The sequence below is a fragment of the Carassius gibelio genome, chromosome B15 (genome assembly GCF_023724105.1).
Source record: "Carassius gibelio isolate Cgi1373 ecotype wild population from Czech Republic chromosome B15, carGib1.2-hapl.c, whole genome shotgun sequence".
Taxonomy (NCBI): domain Eukaryota; kingdom Metazoa; phylum Chordata; class Actinopteri; order Cypriniformes; family Cyprinidae; genus Carassius; species Carassius gibelio.
The window spans coordinates 21,881,369-21,900,113 of NC_068410.1; the positions used below are offsets into that span (position 1 = coordinate 21,881,369).

Sequence of the window (18,745 nt, forward strand, 5' to 3'; positions counted from 1 at the left end):
AACTACATTTCCCATAATGCTCTGCCTGGACTCCTTTTCACCCCGGATCTGTTTCCCATTAGTCATGGAATATTTAACTTCCCTGCATCCTGATCTTATTTTACTTATTGGAGACATTGGCACAGTTCTTCTGGATTGAGTCTGTCTCAGTTGGTTCTGTGTCTTCATGTCACTCCAGACAGACTGATGATGATCAGATCACATCTCTGTGTGCAGCACTGGCTGTTTGGAAATGTAAACTGATATTTCCTACTGACACAAACTACAGCAAAACAAAGAAATAACTGACTTTTTAATTTTTTGGAGAAAATACTAGTGGCCTAAGACTATTGCACAGTACTGTGTGTGTGTGTGTGTGTGTGTGTGTGTGTATATCAAATTGTGCATGATGATAGTGAGTTCAGATGGAAGTCTATAAACTTTGCTCCATAACTCTCTCTCCGGTAGTCTGACACTATTGGTCTTCCTGGGGACACACCTGGAAGCACCTATGGTCATTATGTGTTTTTGGAGGAATGTAAAATCTCTTACACCTACAGTATTGTTCAAAATAATAGCAGTACAATGTGACTAACCAGAATAATCAAGGTTTTTAGTATATTTTTTATTGCTACGTGGCAAACAAGTTACCAGTAGGTTCAGTAGATTCTCAGAAAACAAATGAGACCCAGCATTCATGATATGCACGCTCTTAAGGCTGTGCAATTGGGCAATTAGTTGAATTAGTTGAAAGGGGTGTGTTCAAAAAAATAGCAGTGTGGCATTCAATCACTGATGTCATCAATTTTGTGAAGAAACAGGTGTGAATCAGGTGGCCCCTATTTAAGGATGAAGCCAACACTTGTTGAACATGCATTTGAAAGCTGAGGAAAATGGGTCGTTCAAGACATTGTTCAGAAGAACAGCGTACTTTGATTAAAAAGTTGATTAGAGAGGGGAAAACCTATAAAGAGGTGCAAAAAATGATAGGCTGTTCAGCTAAAATGATCTCCAATGCCTTAAAATGGAGAGCAAAACCAGAGAGACGTGGAAGAAAACGGAAGACAACCATCAAAATGGATAGAAGAATAACCAGAATGGCAAAGGCTCAGCCAATGATCACCTCCAGGATGATCAAAGACAGTCTGGAGTTACCTGTAAGTACTGTGACAGTTAGAAGACGTCTGTGTGAAGCTAATCTATTTTCAAGAATCCCCCGCAAAGTCCCTCTGTTAAAAAAAAGGCATGTGCAGAAGAGGTTACAATTTGCCAAAGAACACATCAACTGGCCTAAAGAGAAATGGAGGAACATTTTGTGGACTGATGAGAGTAAAATTGTTCTTTTTGGGTCCAAGGGCCACAGGCAGTTTGTGAGACGACCCCCAAACTCTGAATTCAAGCCACAGTACACAGTGAAGACAGTGAAGCATGGAGGTGCAAGCATCATGATATGGGCATGTTTCTCCTACTATGGTGTTGGGCCTATTTATCGCATACCAGGGATCATGGATCAGTTTGCATATGTTAAAATACTTGAAGAGGTCATGTTGCCCTATGCTGAAGAGGACATGCCCTTGAAATGGTTGTTTCAACAAGACAATGACCCAAAACACACTAGTAAACGGGCAAAGTCTTGGTTCCAAACCAACAAAATTAATGTTATGGAGTGGCCAGCCCAATCTCCAGACCTTAATCCAATTGAGAACTTGTGGGGTGATATCAAAAATGCTGTTTCTGAAGCAAAACCAAGAAATGTGAATGAATTGTGGAATGTTGTTAAAGAATCATGGAGTGGAATAACAGCTGAGAGGTGCCACAAGTTGGTTGACCCCATGCCACACAGATGTCAAGCAGTTTTAAAAAACTGTGGTCATACAACTAAATATTAGTTTAGTGATTCACAGGATTGCTAAATCCCAGAAAGAAAAAAAATGTTTGTACAAAATAGTTTTGAGTTTGTACAGTCAAAGGTAGACACTGCTATTTTTTTGAACACACCCCTTTCAACTAATTGCCCAATTGCACAGCCTTAAGAGCGTGCATATCATGAATGCTGGGTCTTGTTTGTTTTCTGACAATCTACTGAACCTACTGGTAACTTGTTTGCCACGAAGCAATAAAAAATATACTAAAAACCTTGATTATTCTGGTTAGTCACATTGTACTGCTATTATTTTGAACAATACTGTAGGTGTATCTAGCCATGTTTTATAATGCACTTGTTCTGTGAGAAACATGTTTTATACAATCCCTCAATCTTTCATTTGATAATGTCCATATCTTCCTAAGTGGGTCTTTCCAACTTCCTGTTGAACTCCCTCTCACACACTGTTCCCTATCTGTGATGATTACTGTGTTCCCTTTATCTGTTGGTTTAATTAAAACAGATTGTCTTCCCTTAACTTCTTGAGTGTTTCCCATTGCTCCTCTGACTGATTACAGTCTTTCTTCCTTTTCCAAAATCCCTTCCCCAGGCATTAAACAGAACTTGAGAAGTGGACCAGGGGAAAGTAGTAGGTGGGTTTATAAAAGGATGAGAATAAGAATAAAATGGAGAAGGTTGGGTAATTAAATTATGAGATTATTATGGGGTAACAAAAAAATAGTCAGAAGGGAGAAGTCTAGAAGCAATAGCAGTCTGGTGATTAAGGGTCAAGCCTCAAGTCTGGGGTTTGAGACCAGTGAGGGAGAATAAAGTTTGGAGATCTGCAAATTTGGGAACAGTGCTGCATTTCCCAGTTTTCCCTCTTCAATTAAGCAGATGTGCTTTCTATGCTCCCGTATAATCTACTGTATCCATTTTAATGCAGAAGAGACCAACCAAACTGGCTCTCCAGGTGATGGAATCGTAGCAAAGCTGATCTAAAACTGTTGAAAGATCCTTTGATTAGTGACTTTTTTATTTATTTGTTATTTTGGGTCAATCTAATTTGTTACATAATGTGCTGTTTAATTAATCTAAATAACTGCAAAATAATCATACATTAATTTAGACTAAGAAATTACCTCCAAAAGATAATTTAATATGGTCTTAAATGAGAAAAGGATTGAATAGACATATATATATATATCATTTTTTTACACAGATTTTAAAGCTGCAATGTGGCCGTAGCAATATCAGTTGGTGTTGGTCAAAAACCTAAGTTACCAGTCGATAGATTGCTTAGTAGTATTTGTAACAAGGTAAAAACTTCAAAATCGCAGGAAGAAACATTCAACATGCAAACATTCAAATCACAACTTTAATATGCCCTATAGCATTTCTCCCAACTGTTTCTAAGCTACTTGAAAAACATTATATAATCAACTAATCAGTTACCTTGAAGACAATAACCTACTCAGTGATTGCCAGCATGGCTTTCGACCCTTGCGGTCAACCATGTCGGCTTTGCTGCTTTTTACTGAGCAGATACGTGTGTCTTTAAATAAGGGTCAGGTTACTGGAGTTATATACATAGATTTATAAAAGCCTTCGATGCAGTTAATCATCAAATTTTGTTAAATAAACTTCTTTCTTTTAATTTGTCCTCTTCCGCAATAGATATGTTTACATCATATTTAAGTGATAGATCTCGGCTCAGTAACATCACAGCCGAGAGTGTGTTCTATGGGAGTTCCACAGGGAAGCATTTTAGGTCCTTTACTTTTTCTTATGTATATTAATGATCTTCCTTATGTACTTAATTTTTCTAGTTCATTATATGCTGATGACACTGTTATCTTTTTGTCTGGTTCAAACATTCACACAATTAATTACAAACTTAATATAGATCTGCAGCATTTACATAACTGGCTGCAAGACAATCACTTAACACTTAATATTAAGAAAACGGAATGTATGTATTTTTATTCATCTGGGAGACAGCTATCTATATCCAATCCCATCACCTTTTCTAATCAAAGACAGAATGTTTTATGACATCCTTTTTGAAAATGTTTTTTATGTCTTCTAAACGTCCGATATAAACTTATCAAATATCCAATTGACAGCCCCTCATGGACGACTGTCGCGCACACACAAACTAAGACCCAGGCCTGGTCCTCTCTCGTCATTCACTGTCGTCGCTCCTCTTTTGTATCTTTCCGATATCCTCTGTGGGACTCGAGACGGGTGAGTGGAGCAGGTGTCCACTCCACCAGCCTCGCTCCGTTCCCACGGCTCTCGGCCCTGAACCACTCGTCACAGTAGTAAATTAGGATAAGGAGACTGCATGAATACATATTGTGTTTTTCAAAATCTAGACTACTTGATCTGTACCAGTGCCAGAAGACATATGGACCCATACAAAGTATACAAAGGGTAAAATAAGTACTGAACACACCACCATTTTTCCAGTAAATATATTTCTAAAGGTGCTGCTGACATGGGACGTCAATAACAACCAAAGTAATCCACATATACAGAGAAAACAAATGAAGTTCTGTTTAATAAAATGGAATGATACAGGGAAATGTGTTTAATACTTTGTTGTTGTACAGCTGGTGTTTTGGCTTTCCATGCCTTTTTGTGTGTTCAATATTTTTGAAAATGTGTCATTCCTTCGTGTCATTCCATTTTATTACACATAACTTTGTTTCTGGACTTTATTTTTTCCTTGTATGTGTAGATTACTTAGGTTGTTAAAATTTCAAGTCAAAGGCACCATCAGAAATAGATTTCCTGAGAAAACGGTGGCACGTGTGGATGTCACTTGAAAACTATCAATATACAGAGTTTGTCTTATGTGTTTTTTCTTCTTCTTCATTTTTTTATGATGATGTGTTGACAGCAACAAAACATTCTTTCAGGTTAATGAGTGCTTAATAAAATTGGTAAAATTATTTCTTGCCATCTCTGTGTGTAGACTAAACAGACATGGACAAACCAGACAGAGTTTATTTAATTGACTTGTGGACATTCATCATAATTGTGTCAATGCCATTTCTATCCATAATTGCAGATGGGTATGCTGATCGCATCACATAAACCCAGAACTCTTGATTAAATCTGAGCTGATTAAAACTCAGAGTTCATGGTGAACACAAAGACATTCTTAAGAGAATAGTCACCATGGAAACAGATGCCAAGAAGAGGCGTCATCCTGCATCTTTCTTCCTTGGTTTAATGTGATTTATATTCATAATGGGCTAGCTTGTTGTAAATCTGGGAAAAATATCTTGTTCCTAACCATTAGGTCTGGCTGGGCAATGGAGTGTTATTCCTAAGCATATGTGCTGTGTATTGGTATTTTAAGATCTGGGTGGAGTGTTAGTGCATATTTGACTTTTATATCATCTTCTCCCCTTATACTTTTAAAAACACTTTTCTTTGGAAGGGGGCATGTTGACTCTCAACCCAGTTGTGAATGATTACAACCAGCCTGGAATAAAATGATTATTATTCTGTTATGATACCCACATCTTGATGATATTCATTAATTTGAAAACGTCTATACAAATTGGGACCCCATCTTAATAAAATTTGAGTGGTGGGGTTCTTTAAGAGCACCCCCTACCTATAACATTTGCATCAGTTGCATTCAACTTAAAGTTCTGTTTTTATCTATTTATTTTTGCAGATAGGGCATGTGGAGATTGTCTAATTTAGTGGCTAAATCAAATGGAAAACCTTTAACTGTGGCACCTACCCTAACTAACATCTAGGGTAAAATTAGCATGCACATTTTGCAGTAGTGTGAATGCTGTTTTTATCTTTTAGAATCCAAGGCAATCCAAATGTTCCTTATTTTCTCCCACAGAATAGGAGACGTTCAGCTGAATGATTAGCAGTGCTGCTTCCATATAAAAACAGTTAATCCGGACCTCATCTGTTTGTGCTCAATCATACAGGTCTGAAACAACATGAGGATGAATAAATAACTGCATTTTCATTTTCATTTCAATTATCCCTTTAAAATCCATCTATTCCTTCTATAAAATGCCTATGTGGAGTGTTTGGGTCAGCCAGACCACACCCAGACACCGAGCCGCTTTGTTTTCACCTCACACTAAGTTGTTTGAGTTGAAATGATGACATCATGTCAAATGTATCTTAAGCGTTTTCCGATAATTAATGATCACGGTCTCTGATCAGTCATGCACGGCATATTTTTCCATCCTGAGGACATCCGTCTTCCTCTGCAGGGTTCAGGATGTGTCATGAATCAGTAATGCTTGTTTTATTCCCAGAGGCTCTGAACAGACAATCATGCTCACGGATCTAATGAATAGAGCCCCATCATAATCATATCAATCAACCTTTCATATTGGCAACGTCCCCAAAACACACGGCAGTGACCAAACAGAGCGAAATCAGATCGATGCACATTACGACGCGCTGCGGACACAGACGAGGCCTTGGTCTGATGCCATCTACAGCCACTAAATATTTAATGTTGAGTGTCATGAAATTAAAAGACTGAGAGAGAAAGAGGCAGAGGAACCTTCATCTGTTCTCCTCTGACGCTTTAATTAATACCAGGACAACAGAATGCAATTACACCAAATGAGAAATAGACTGAGTGAGACACAGTAATTTCCTTTGTGACATAAAGATACCAACTAGCCAACGTTTACATCCTCGACCAGGTGGTAGACTCACTGCTCTACCAACAAGGAGACATTTACATGCCTAAGATCATTTTACCCTTAAACAAAGATTAAACAATATTAAAAAACACATTAAAAAAAAAATAATATATTTAAAACAATTAACTGTATTTAGAAATAGATGCAGTATATTCATGGTCTGGTGATAAGTGATGATGATGATGATGATGATGATGGCATATGAGAAGATTACAGCCCTGTACTGACCTCTAGTGGAATCATTACAACTTCACATCAGCTCATATTAGACTCTACTGTATGTATCACATGATCAAAGCACACAGGAAACCTTCAAGTAATATTTATAATAATAATTACAATAATACTATTTTTGTCTACTAATTTCAGTCAAGGTTTATTTATTTATTTATTAACACTAGTTTTTATGAGCAATTAGATGAACAATATGTAAGATTTTTGTAATAATATATCCATAAACCACTTGCACAGTGTGATATATTTAATGCACTTGTGCACTTACATTATCACAAATGTTTCCAAGGATTTGTAAATACAGAGAAATTAAAATGATAAATAATGGATCCACCCCGAGTGGCACAATGATACAATCCAACAAAAGTGAACCTTTTTCCCTGATCATGAAAACTGGAACTTGTTAAGCCAGTGACATTCAGAAATCAGAAAACCCTAAAGATGTCAGCCATGGTCCAGTCATTGGTACTACAGTATGATTGATACTGGACACAGATTTGTGGAAACACCAGACTGCACTTTAATCTACTGCAAGTAATGATATCAGAAGAGATTTATTTATACATGCAAAAATTAATGGCGGCTTACTTGCCTTCATCAGGGTGTCGGACAACATTTTATTCGTCAGGTAAAAATTGTGAGGTAATCATGCCAGTTACATAATTAAACAATTATAAGCTAATTCAGAATATAATTCCATTCCAATTCTGATAAATACATAACATCAATTGCTCAAAGATGAATTTCAGAGTGAGAGACACACAGCAGTGAGAGTTATTGTGCAGAGCTTTAAAGACTCACACACACTGTGTGGGTTTGTTAGGATCTTGTGACCCAAGGGCCATATCTGTCCAGAGCTAGGAAAATATTCTCAATGTCCCTGAGGAGGACACACCCCTCAGCAGCAGAACAGAATTCTTCACAACATGAGTAACTGCTGTGAAACTGAAAGGAGCTTTTTTTTTTTTTTTTTTTTTTTTGAGAGTGCTTAAACTCATGCTAGACCGAAGTCAGTCATAATGTTCTTTGACAATGTAAAATGTTATTTACTCACTTTCTCGTTGTAATTTATTTTTAATTTAACAGCCTACAGAGAGGACATTCAGTATTTCACAGAATGGTGGTCCTACAACAACATAAAAAAGACCAACAAAATAATTTTGGATTAAGTTGTCTATAGCAAGACGCAAAATCGTTATTACGAAAACCCATTGTCAAGTTTGCCGGATGCAACATCATCTTTAAAAAGACACACCCGTGCTCTTTTAGTGAAACGTCCTTTAAGGTGCTGAGACACACAGAGGAGATGGCCACGTGCAGCACAACATGGGGTAGTGCAGCCTGAAGTGCCCAACCCACTTAAACTCAACTTAGCTGGGTGATGACATCATTGAATTCAATGATGAACTGCCGGTTTGCGATGACAATATTTTCCTATTTAATGCTGTTCAGTTGCTTTGTTACATTTATATATTCATTTAGCTCATCACCTTCAGCTGAACACTCTTTACTGTTTATCACAACAACGATCTAAGCAAGCGCACAACACTGACAACGTATGTGATAGAGTACGAGACCAAACGCAGCACGTCCCAACACAGTAAACAAGTTTTTCCTAGCAATAACAATTGCGCTAAACACTAATGAGACAAGAAATAAATACACTTACGATCTGCTTTTAACTCCCGCCGATTTAACTGCTTCTCACAAAGGGTATTTCTTTACACTCTCTTTGCTAGCGCTTGAACACACTTTACTGTTTATCACAACAAAGATCTAAGCAAGTGCACAACACTGAAAACCTATGCGATAGAGTACGAGACCAAACGCAGCACATCTCTATATATTTTGTTAGAATATATATTGTTAAAAGTGCTATATAAATAAAGGTGACTTGACGAAGCTTGGCAAGGGCAAAATGATGCTTGGCTCCAAAGTGAAAGGCTGGTATGAGTTGCACCTGCTGCCTTTTTATGCTCATGCTTTGATCAGTGGCAGCTGGATGAAATCATTGCATTCCAATGTGCATTGGCTTGTTTAGTTTACGCTTAAAGTAGATTGGTCTCTCGAAGCGAGATCCCAATTCCTCAGTCACCGATGTGACTCGGAATGTCCGGCTGTCCGGTGTGTCAAAGGTATTTCAAATAATACCTTGATTACTACCAGGGAACATGTCTGAACACAAGCATTACCAAATGCATTTGATGCTCCTCAACGTCATGGGTTTCAGACCAAACTGACCTAAAATTAACAAACACCTCAAACTACTGCAGCTACACCAACAGCCTGCGGAAGAGGAAAGAGGGTGGGGCTTACAGGGGTGCTGCCGTCTGATAGGGTGGTCATGCTGATGGAGGTGCTCATCTTGTCTGAGGACAGCGAGGGAGGGGAGGGGCTTCTCTTCTCCAGGATATCCTGTGTCTGCAGGAAGTCTTGCCAGTCATGATGGATGCTGATGGATAACATGAGCAAAGATACAATTCATTAGCTTACACTCTATTTTACAGTTTAGTGATGTAACAGAATGAAAATATAGTGACTAAAACTATAACGGTTATCAGTATTATCACAGTATTGTTAAAATGTGCTGGAAATTACCACGTTTTATTTTTTTAAAACAACACAGAACAAATAAAATGACTTTTTGTTTGCATAAACACAAAAACAGTAACATTACCAGTGAAGTCCTGATTTCAAATGTTATCATGACTGACATCAGTTTGTTGTGTATATATATATATATATATATATATATATATATATATATATATTGATTCATTGATCCTTCATAATATATATATATATATATATATGTATATATATATATACACTGTAAAAAATTTCTTGTTGTTTTTACAAAAACTTTTTGGCAGCTGTGGTTGCCAGAATAATTTTGTAAAAATACAGAAAACTGTAAACACATTTACGTCAAAAACTGTTAATTTTACAATATAAAGCTGTAATTTACAAACAAGAAAATGTGAATATAAACCAGTAAATTCAACAACACACAATATTAAATCTGTTTTGTACCTTGAAAATACTGACAACCACCATAATAATAAAGATGGTACTGTATAAGAGAAAGCCACATGAAGTATCAAAGCTCATCACAAGTAGCTTCACCACAAGCAGAAGTATATATTAACATATAGAAGGTGCACATTTATGGAAACACAAAACACCATCATGGTAACACACGTGATACTTAAATAATGCAAAAAACTTTCATTAAGCAACAGAAGATGTAACATAAAGCTCAATGTACATAACTGATAACAAGAACTATTTAAAAACATGATTATTTAAACAAAATACTTTCAAACGTGGAGTGTCACGCAGGGAATTCTGGGAATATCAGTTTACAGTTTTAGACTGTAAATTATACATTGATTTGTTCTTTTTTTACTTCTAAAAGCTGTATAATTAACAGAATTTTGCTGTAAATTTACATTAAATGCTTTGTTAGATCTTTTACAGTTTTTCCCTGTATATAGTACGGGAACTTACTGTTAACCTATTATCAGTTTTTTTCCGTAGCGTTTTTACAAAATTTTACAGTTAAAATTACACTTATTTTTTACAGTGTATATATATATATATATATATATATATATATATATATATATATATATATATATATATATATATATATATATATATGAAATGTTCAAATAAAGATTTGTAAAGTTTTCATAAAATTGTAAACCTCAAATTTTAGCCTTTAAATAAAGAAAAGAGTCAAAATGATAATTGATTAATGAATTATTATATGTATTTTATCATGCATCATAAATAATTCTAGATACATTATCTGAATTGTTTAAACATGTAGAATCCACATAAGCTTGTTTTTCATCAACCGGTCATAAATTAGATCTGAGCATGTAAATCTGGTCTGTTTTTAGTCCAGACAGAGACTGCACACAGACTGAATGTGAATGTGAGTCTCTGTACATCTACTCTCTGACAGCAGGTGGCGCTGATGGAGCAGCAGAGTTACAGCTGTGTCAAGTAACCAACACTAGTTTATTAGCTATTACATGGAGCGAAGGTGAAAACAAGATGCCATTGAATCTTTTCTGAAGACAGTCAGATCCTTCAGAGGTTCATTAATTCATATATATTCATTAATATTAATATTAATATTAATATTAATATTAATATATTAATTAATTCATATATACATTTTTATAATTCCCTGAGCACAAAACCTCAAAGCTTTCCGCAATGTTTTCATGCAAAATGAAACTAAGCTGCTTTGTGTGCTCTGCTGTTACTTAAATCTCTGTTTTATGGAGGGTATTATTTATCCTGAGTTGTTCAAATCACCTTAATCAAATACAGTTTTAATGATACTTAGAATATGAAACTCTAATACTAATTGTGGGGAATTTTGCCATGATTTATCACCAAACTGGTCATTTCAAGCAAACATTCATAAACTAAACTCTATAAAAATGTAATTAACACTGTATCAAGGACAACTTGTGAAGTGAAACCTTTTGTTTCTCACAGTGTAATTCTGCACTCACAATCTGTAGGCCTGCTTGTAGCAGGTTGAATGCATAAATTACTGTTAGCGATGTAATACCATGATAAAGAGAAAGCAATAATTGAGTCCACTGTATTATCCATTATCATCCGTGACAGTGGAGTACCTGTTATTATAATCAGCTGTGGCAATGTGATATCTGCCGTATTGGTGATGGAGATATTGATCATATACTCACATCAGTACTGTGCTCTCCAGTGGATGTGTGCTCACTGTGATGTTATTCTCCATGTCTGTCACCATCTGATGACTAAAACAAGCACAATCTACAATTAATCCATTCATTCATTCCTTTTTCTTTCTTTTTTTTTACATTTTAAATTCTAAATTATACATTTCATGATGATGTTGACACTTTGAACTTTCTTTAGTAATTCAACAACAACTAGACTCTCACTGGAATTTAACTACTGGGATAACTGTTAGAGAACAAGTTTGTGACACGTGAAATAATGGAAATGATCCCTTTGAGATAAATGAAATGGTTAACAGAGAAGAAAATCTGTTGGGTTTGTAACACTTGAGCTGCACACTAGAGGGAGCCCTCACATCAGCACAGAGAGGAAATAATGTTCTTTTATAACAGAAACTCCACTGTCTTGCCAGCTTCTTGTTTCATGTTCACACACAGTACTCACTTTTGCAGTTCGTATCCTCCGTCGCTCAAACACTTTATTCTCTCGGTTGTCTGGAGCTCCACCTGGGAGACACAGACAAGAGAAAAAGTGCATAAACAATAAAATCAGTCCAAGTGTCCCTCATTTCCAAAGCCAAGGTCAGGAATAATGAGCAATAATGCCCCCGCATAATTAAACTAGACCTGTTCCAGCTGTCTTGATGACATAGAGCGTAGTGTGCGCTCACTGACTGAATTCTGCTCTCATCATCATAAACAACAAAGTGCAGAAAAGATGGAGGTAACAGATTTTGCAGATTCAGTGCTTTAGCTTCATGCTTTTTGTTTTTCATGCTACAACATATATCAAGCTTTCTTTTACTCAACATTATTACAATATCAAGAGCAATAATACGTTTTATTTTTTTTTATAAGCTATATTTTGCAATTTATGTGTGTTAATGCATGTACACGAGTAGCATTAAACCGTCTGTCCAAATAAACATAAATGCATGTTGGATAAAAATACTGTTCCACCTTTGCATTGTAAAGATGGTTTTTGTTGAAGAAAATTGGATGTGTAACTCTAGCTGGAGTACCCTTGAGGTGCACTAGAGGGCACCCCATCCTGTACCCTTTACCACTCACCACGGACTCCATTTCCCATAATCCTTTGCCAGACTCATCATCACTTGTCTCTCATTACCTCATCATCAGTCTCACACTATAAGAATGGCACACCCACACACACACATTGCTGGTGATTTGTTTTCTGAATTTCTTATTTTTGCCTTGCCTTAGTGTTTTTGACCCTGGACTGTTTCCTTGATTCTGATTGTTTTATGCATGTAAGGCAATTATAAAATTTGTCCCTGCAGAGGTGAAAATGTTAAACGCCTCAGAAAATCAAATGATTGCAATGACTGCCAAATGCCACTTAATGGAATATATATATATATATATATATATATATATATATATATATATATATATATATATATACAGTACAGATACTGTACTGATGCCGAGTTCACAATGCACGATTTTCCAACTCCTCTGATTGCTGTTGTTTTCACACTGCGTGACTATCTGGGGTAGCATTCAGTTGCTACTGTGTTCACATTACGCAATGGATCGGCGACAGGGTGTTTCACACCGCATGACTTATCAATAGGAAGAACCGACAGCTCCGTCTGGTCTGTAAACAATGTGTCAGAACAAAACACATGGGAGAAATGATAAGGAAATAACATACGAACCTGTGTCAGACCGGAGTTCTTGCGCGAGGGAACAGGGATTTGGTGTTCTGCTAAGAGAGTTGGAGGTAAATAATTATTTTTCAGTAGCTCATCGCTGATGTAGTTTTAAGTCACAGCGTGATTGTGGATCGCAGATATTTAGCATGCCAAGTATTTTGCGGGTGTCAGCGTTGTGTCTGCAGTTCCCTCAGATCGCGTCTTTGACAAGTCACACTGTGTGATTGTCACTTGTGTGAATGAGCACCGATTTGCCTCCGATTTTGGCTATTTGTCTGCGCTTTATTAAGAAACGAGAAACTGAAATGAGCAAGAAAATAAAATCAAAACTGACTCCATGTGACAGCCTACAGCTCAGATATTATTCTGCCTCCTGGTATAATGAAGTAATTTCACTAATCAGTTAAGAGCACAAATGTGAACACAGTTTGACACAATCTGCCATACTTTACTGAGCCTAGAGCATCATTCAGACCTGATGGCCTCAGTGAATGTGCTCTAGACTTCATCTCACACTCATTGCGTGCCATTTCGTAAACTACTGCTGTATACAAACATCTATTTTATATAAAATTCTGTTTACCGCCTGACAGTAATGGCACACCATTAATTGCAGAAGGCAAATAGTGCTGAGTTCTGTGAATAAGGCCCGATCTGTAATGAGCCTAAAATTAATGAGACGTGTTGTGTAAAAAAAAAAAAAAGCCTGTGACATTATTAATGCTAATGGCACAGCTCTATTTCAGAGTATTAGCCTGCTAGCATCATTAAACAAGATTTCTTATGGTTAGTGAATAAAATGCATGATTTTTCTCAAGTCTTTCTATGCCATCCTGTATCAATTACAGGAGAAGATATTGATAAGAATCAAGATCTTCAGGTGAAAATAACAAGCTTAAATCAGCTGAATATCTGCTCTCGTTCAGTGAGGTGCTTGGTTGCTCAGTGGTGTCATTAGTTTTCAGCTTCTGTCTCTGTGTCAGCATGAATGGCCACTAACTGTGCCAAACTCAACCTCAAATCCCCCACAACACACTGCAGGGATGCCATCACTCCACTACACTGTGCCAAGTTTTGAGTTCTCATCTCATACCTGCGAACAGGAACTGATTCCAGGCCGTGTTTCTTGTGCTTTCATATCAGTCTCTCTGTCTAGATTTCATGGTAGCACTGAAAGAAGGACAGTACAGAGGCTCTGTTCCAAACCCTAGTGAGCTGCCTAACTAGACAGCATCTGAACACGTCATCCCTGCATGAAGCTCCTCCACAGACCAACATTAGGGCCAAAACACAAATGTACAGTACACTAACTAAATAAATGTATTTATTCATGCAAACTGATCAAAAGTGACAGTACAAACGTATTATGTTACAGTATAATTATATTTGAAATAAATGCTGTTCTTTTGAATGTTCTATTAGTCTGTGAATCAAAAAAAAAATAAAATGCATGATGGTTTCCTCAAAATATTGAGCAGCCCAACTGTGTTCAACACTGATAATAATCAGAAATGTTTCTTGAGCAGTAAATCATCATATTATTCTGATTTCTGAAGATCATGTGACACTGAAGACTGGAGGAATGATGCTGAAAATACAGCGGAGCATCACAGAAATACATTACACTTTAACACAGATTCACACAGAAAACAGCTATTTTAAACTGTAATAATATTTCACAATATTACTGTTTGTAGTGTATTTTTATCAAAAAAAAATTGCAAATAAACTAATTTTAATTATGAAAGTCAAAACATCTGTAAATTATCATAAAACCTACTGTTTCCAGGTCCCTTAAGCAGAAGTAAAAATATAATAATAATACGTTTTATAAAGGCCAAATATTTTCAAACCAACCATTTTGCCTTCATGCTTAATCAAAAATAACATGTAAAGTAATAAAATATATATTGAAGACTGTTTCACCTGTTATGTTACCAACCATTTGTGCATATTTTGTATGAGTATGAACCCAGCTAACAGAATTTAGTTATAAGATTGTTCTCTAAACGTTGGTTCTTCTCTTCTACAGAAGTTCTTATTGAGAATTAACAAAGATTTAGATTTTGATGTCTTTTTGATGAAAATGTTTCGTTTGACATCACCATTATGGAGTTTTAGTTGGGCTCTTCACCCTCAACTTTTGTTAAGTTGCTTCTTTTACAGCATTTTTTTTTTTAGAAAACCTGTCTGCATTGATAAAGCAGCTCAAGGTGTCTGTTTTAATGATAGACAAATGACTGCATTAAAGAGATTTAAATAACTCAGTGTGAAAAGAAACAACTTGTAATGCTGATGTTGAATGCTAATGTCTGTGAGTGTATAAATGCTGTCATTGATAACATATTTCAGAAATCATTAAAGTGTGTTAAAAATTTATTTTTTTCACATTTTAGTTTATTACTTCCTTCTCATATAACATTTCAGTTGTTGAAACTACTTTAAAGCAGTCATTTTTCTGTCAATAAAATAGACATGTTGTTTTCTGAAAACAGCTGAAATTCCTGCAAAAGAAGTACCTTAGTATAAGTTACATTTCAAGAGCTGAACTAAAACAAACACTGATCTACATGATGGTGACTTGAAATGACATTTTCAACAAGGGGTCAACATCTAAACCTCTGTTAATTCTCAATAATTATGTAGACATCTAACAGAAATAAAGTCAATCTAAGTAGTAATAAACCGAAGCTGGTAATGCTGTTTGTGGAGTTGTTTAATCAGATCTTGAAAGATTTAAATAATTGTATCTTCAGTTCATAAAAGGCTGATTCTGGAGAAAGTTGTAGTTTGTGTTCTTATTTCTTTCTTTCAGTGATTGTTCACAGCAGGTGTTTGAATAATTGAATGTTTCTGGAACATCACACTAACCTTTAAATAACATTCTACTAACATTAGGGAAACTGGATGTTTTTATGTTTTTGGAATGTTACAAATCAATGTTCCTAGAATGTTGAATTTTACATCATGTGTGTGTATTAATAGAGTTGCATTACATTTCAGACAATGGAGTGGATTGTAGGTTTAGAAAAGAGTGAGATACAGATGTCGCAATGAGTGTGTGATAATGAGCCTGCGTGTGTACAAAGGTGATGTTCCTCGTTCACACAAACAACCAAAGAACCAGGAAATAAAACACTTTGCTTTGCATAATTTAGTGTGCAAGCGGACAACAAATCTATATTAATTTTGGGTTTTGCAAATCCAAGCAGACTGCATTGATTAGAGAGGAAACTATACAGGTGATTTGTGTGTGTGTGTGTGTGTGTGTGTGTGTAGAGCTCACTGTAGGTGTGATGTTGTCCCTTTCTAAAGCAGAACAGACTCTGAAGGTGAGTGAGGGAGAGACGAAGACAGCTGTGTGTGTGTATGTGTGTGTGTGTGTGTGTGTGTGTGTGTGTGTGTGTGTCTGTGTGTCTGAGAGAGATCCTCTGGCTACTAGCCAGCTACACATAGAGAAAAACAGAGAGAGATAGGAGGGTCAAAGCAATGAAGAACAACAGCAGTACAAACTGGATTTTATCTTTTGATTTTCATTCAGTGTTGATGTTCTGAAGAAAATACAAATGCAATACAAATATATATAAATTCTTATATTTATATCATATGATAGAGTTTAGTTGGAACGTGAAATGCTGAGAACTGCGAAAATGAAGTCTCAAAATCCAAATGAACCGAACAAGAACGAGTCGAACTAGATGTCAATTAATGCAAGCGTGCCACCCGATCCACATATGCATGGATTCCTTTTTGCATGAGCAATTTATGATATATTAATGCAGAACAGAATTTTTTTATTCGCAAACATGTCTGTATGTGTACAAATCGATGCACAATATTTTAACCCCGAATAAAATTGAAAGGCATTTGTTTGTGGTTCGTAAGATACATGTATAAAATTGATGTAGTACATTGATATTTTTGTGTGCATCTGTTAATCATTTTGAGTCTAATTTCATCCCATACAAATGTGACATTGATTTTTTTTTGTACAGTTTAGTAAACAATGCGTTAATATTTTGTTACAATTTAAACACAATTTTGTCTGTTTTACTTCAGTTTCACAAATTAAAATAATTCCAATCAAACCCACAAAAGAACTGTTGAGCGTCTCTAATCAACACACAACAGTGATTCATTATTGCATGAATACGTTTTGAATGAATCAAATCAATGATTCACTAATTCATAAAGGCAGTCACTTGCTTTATTTCTGAATGAATTAGCTGTTTGAACAAATCATTTGAGTGAATGACTTAATGATTCACTAATTAAGACAGTGACTTACTGCCACCTAATAGAGCTTTAAGTTGCATTTGGAAATAGGTACAGTAGTTCATAAAAAAAAATATTTCAGTATTCATCAATCAATATTATTGCCACATTTAAGCATTAAAATTGTATGTGTATTTTGTACTATGCTGAAGCAAAATATTAATTTCTAAAGTTTATTTTTGTAATGTCTATTTAAGGATTTTCTCATTTAACAAGAAAAATAGCTCTAATTAGATTTTCTCAGGCCATATAAATGTGTGATTAATTAGATTAATTAATCTACGTATCATCTAATTAATTAGATTTTAAAAAATGAATTGCTTGACAGCCCTATCTAATATTACTCTGTGTACACACTGTCACTTGAGTAATGAATTACTCCCCTTGTATATTAATGACAAACAGTGCAGAGTCAACAATTTCTTTCACTAAAAAATGAAGACATGTTTTGTTTACCAATGTAGTCTCTAAAGTGTTCGTGTTGGACTGCTTAACTGAGCAACATACTGTAAAGTCAAATCATGTTTAACATCTCAGTGATGTTGAATTACATGAAATCTTGTTTTCCTACACAGTACTTAAGAGAATAACAGAATGGAATCAGATTAATGTCAGGTTTGTGAAGGGCTGCAGCACCTTTGTTTGTGTGCTTCCTACATCAGCAGCTGGCTTTACTAATTTAATAAATGCTCTTAACGCATGACGACAGATGCTCAAACATCCCTAACCTTAATTATCCCTAAATAAGCCTTAAAAATTCCCTTCAAAAATTTAAACAGCTCAGGATAAATCAATATTATCCAGCATAAGGCATGGCATGGCAAAGCATGCAGAGTAGTTTTGTTTAGAGTAGTACAGTAGCTGTAATTCTGCTGCTCCATCACCGCCACCTGCTGCTAGTGAGTGGTTTTACAGAGACTTACATTCACAGTTAGCATGAGTGCAGTGTCTGACATTTTAAACAATTAAGATAATGTATCTATAATTATTTGTGGAGCAGATACTCATTTCTTAAGCTATCTTAAGTATCTTTTTTCATCAATGTTATTGTTTAAGTGTTCATGCAAACATAAAATCATTTTATTTGTTTGTTGATTTTAAATATAAAAATTGGTGAAACTATTTGTGTGTCAGTACTTTTTGAACATTTCTATGCAAGTAAAATAATGACAAATTTCTTTGAGACAAAAAAGCCTGTTGAAATACACTAACTGAAAAAATTATGATTTGGATTAACAGTGCTTGGATTTTTATGCCTTGTAT

The 18,745-nt window shown here is 35.6% G+C and overlaps 2 protein-coding genes across 2 annotated transcripts in view; both read right to left on the minus strand.

Annotated features, from left to right (window-relative positions):
- si:dkey-77f5.3 (uncharacterized protein LOC326903 homolog) overlaps window positions 1-18,745 on the minus strand; it is a 320,099-nt gene that overhangs the window by 124,612 nt on the left and 176,742 nt on the right. The window lies entirely within an intron of this gene.
- LOC127972330 (schwannomin-interacting protein 1) overlaps window positions 1-18,745 on the minus strand; it is a 211,522-nt gene that overhangs the window by 115,112 nt on the left and 77,665 nt on the right. The window contains exons 3-5 of the mRNA XM_052575767.1: window positions 11,974-12,035; window positions 11,514-11,585; window positions 9,097-9,232 (exon numbers count right to left, since the gene is read on the minus strand). Coding sequence (XP_052431727.1) covers window positions 9,097-9,232; window positions 11,514-11,585; window positions 11,974-12,035 — 270 coding nt within the window. The remainder of the gene's footprint in view (window positions 1-9,096; window positions 9,233-11,513; window positions 11,586-11,973; window positions 12,036-18,745) is intronic.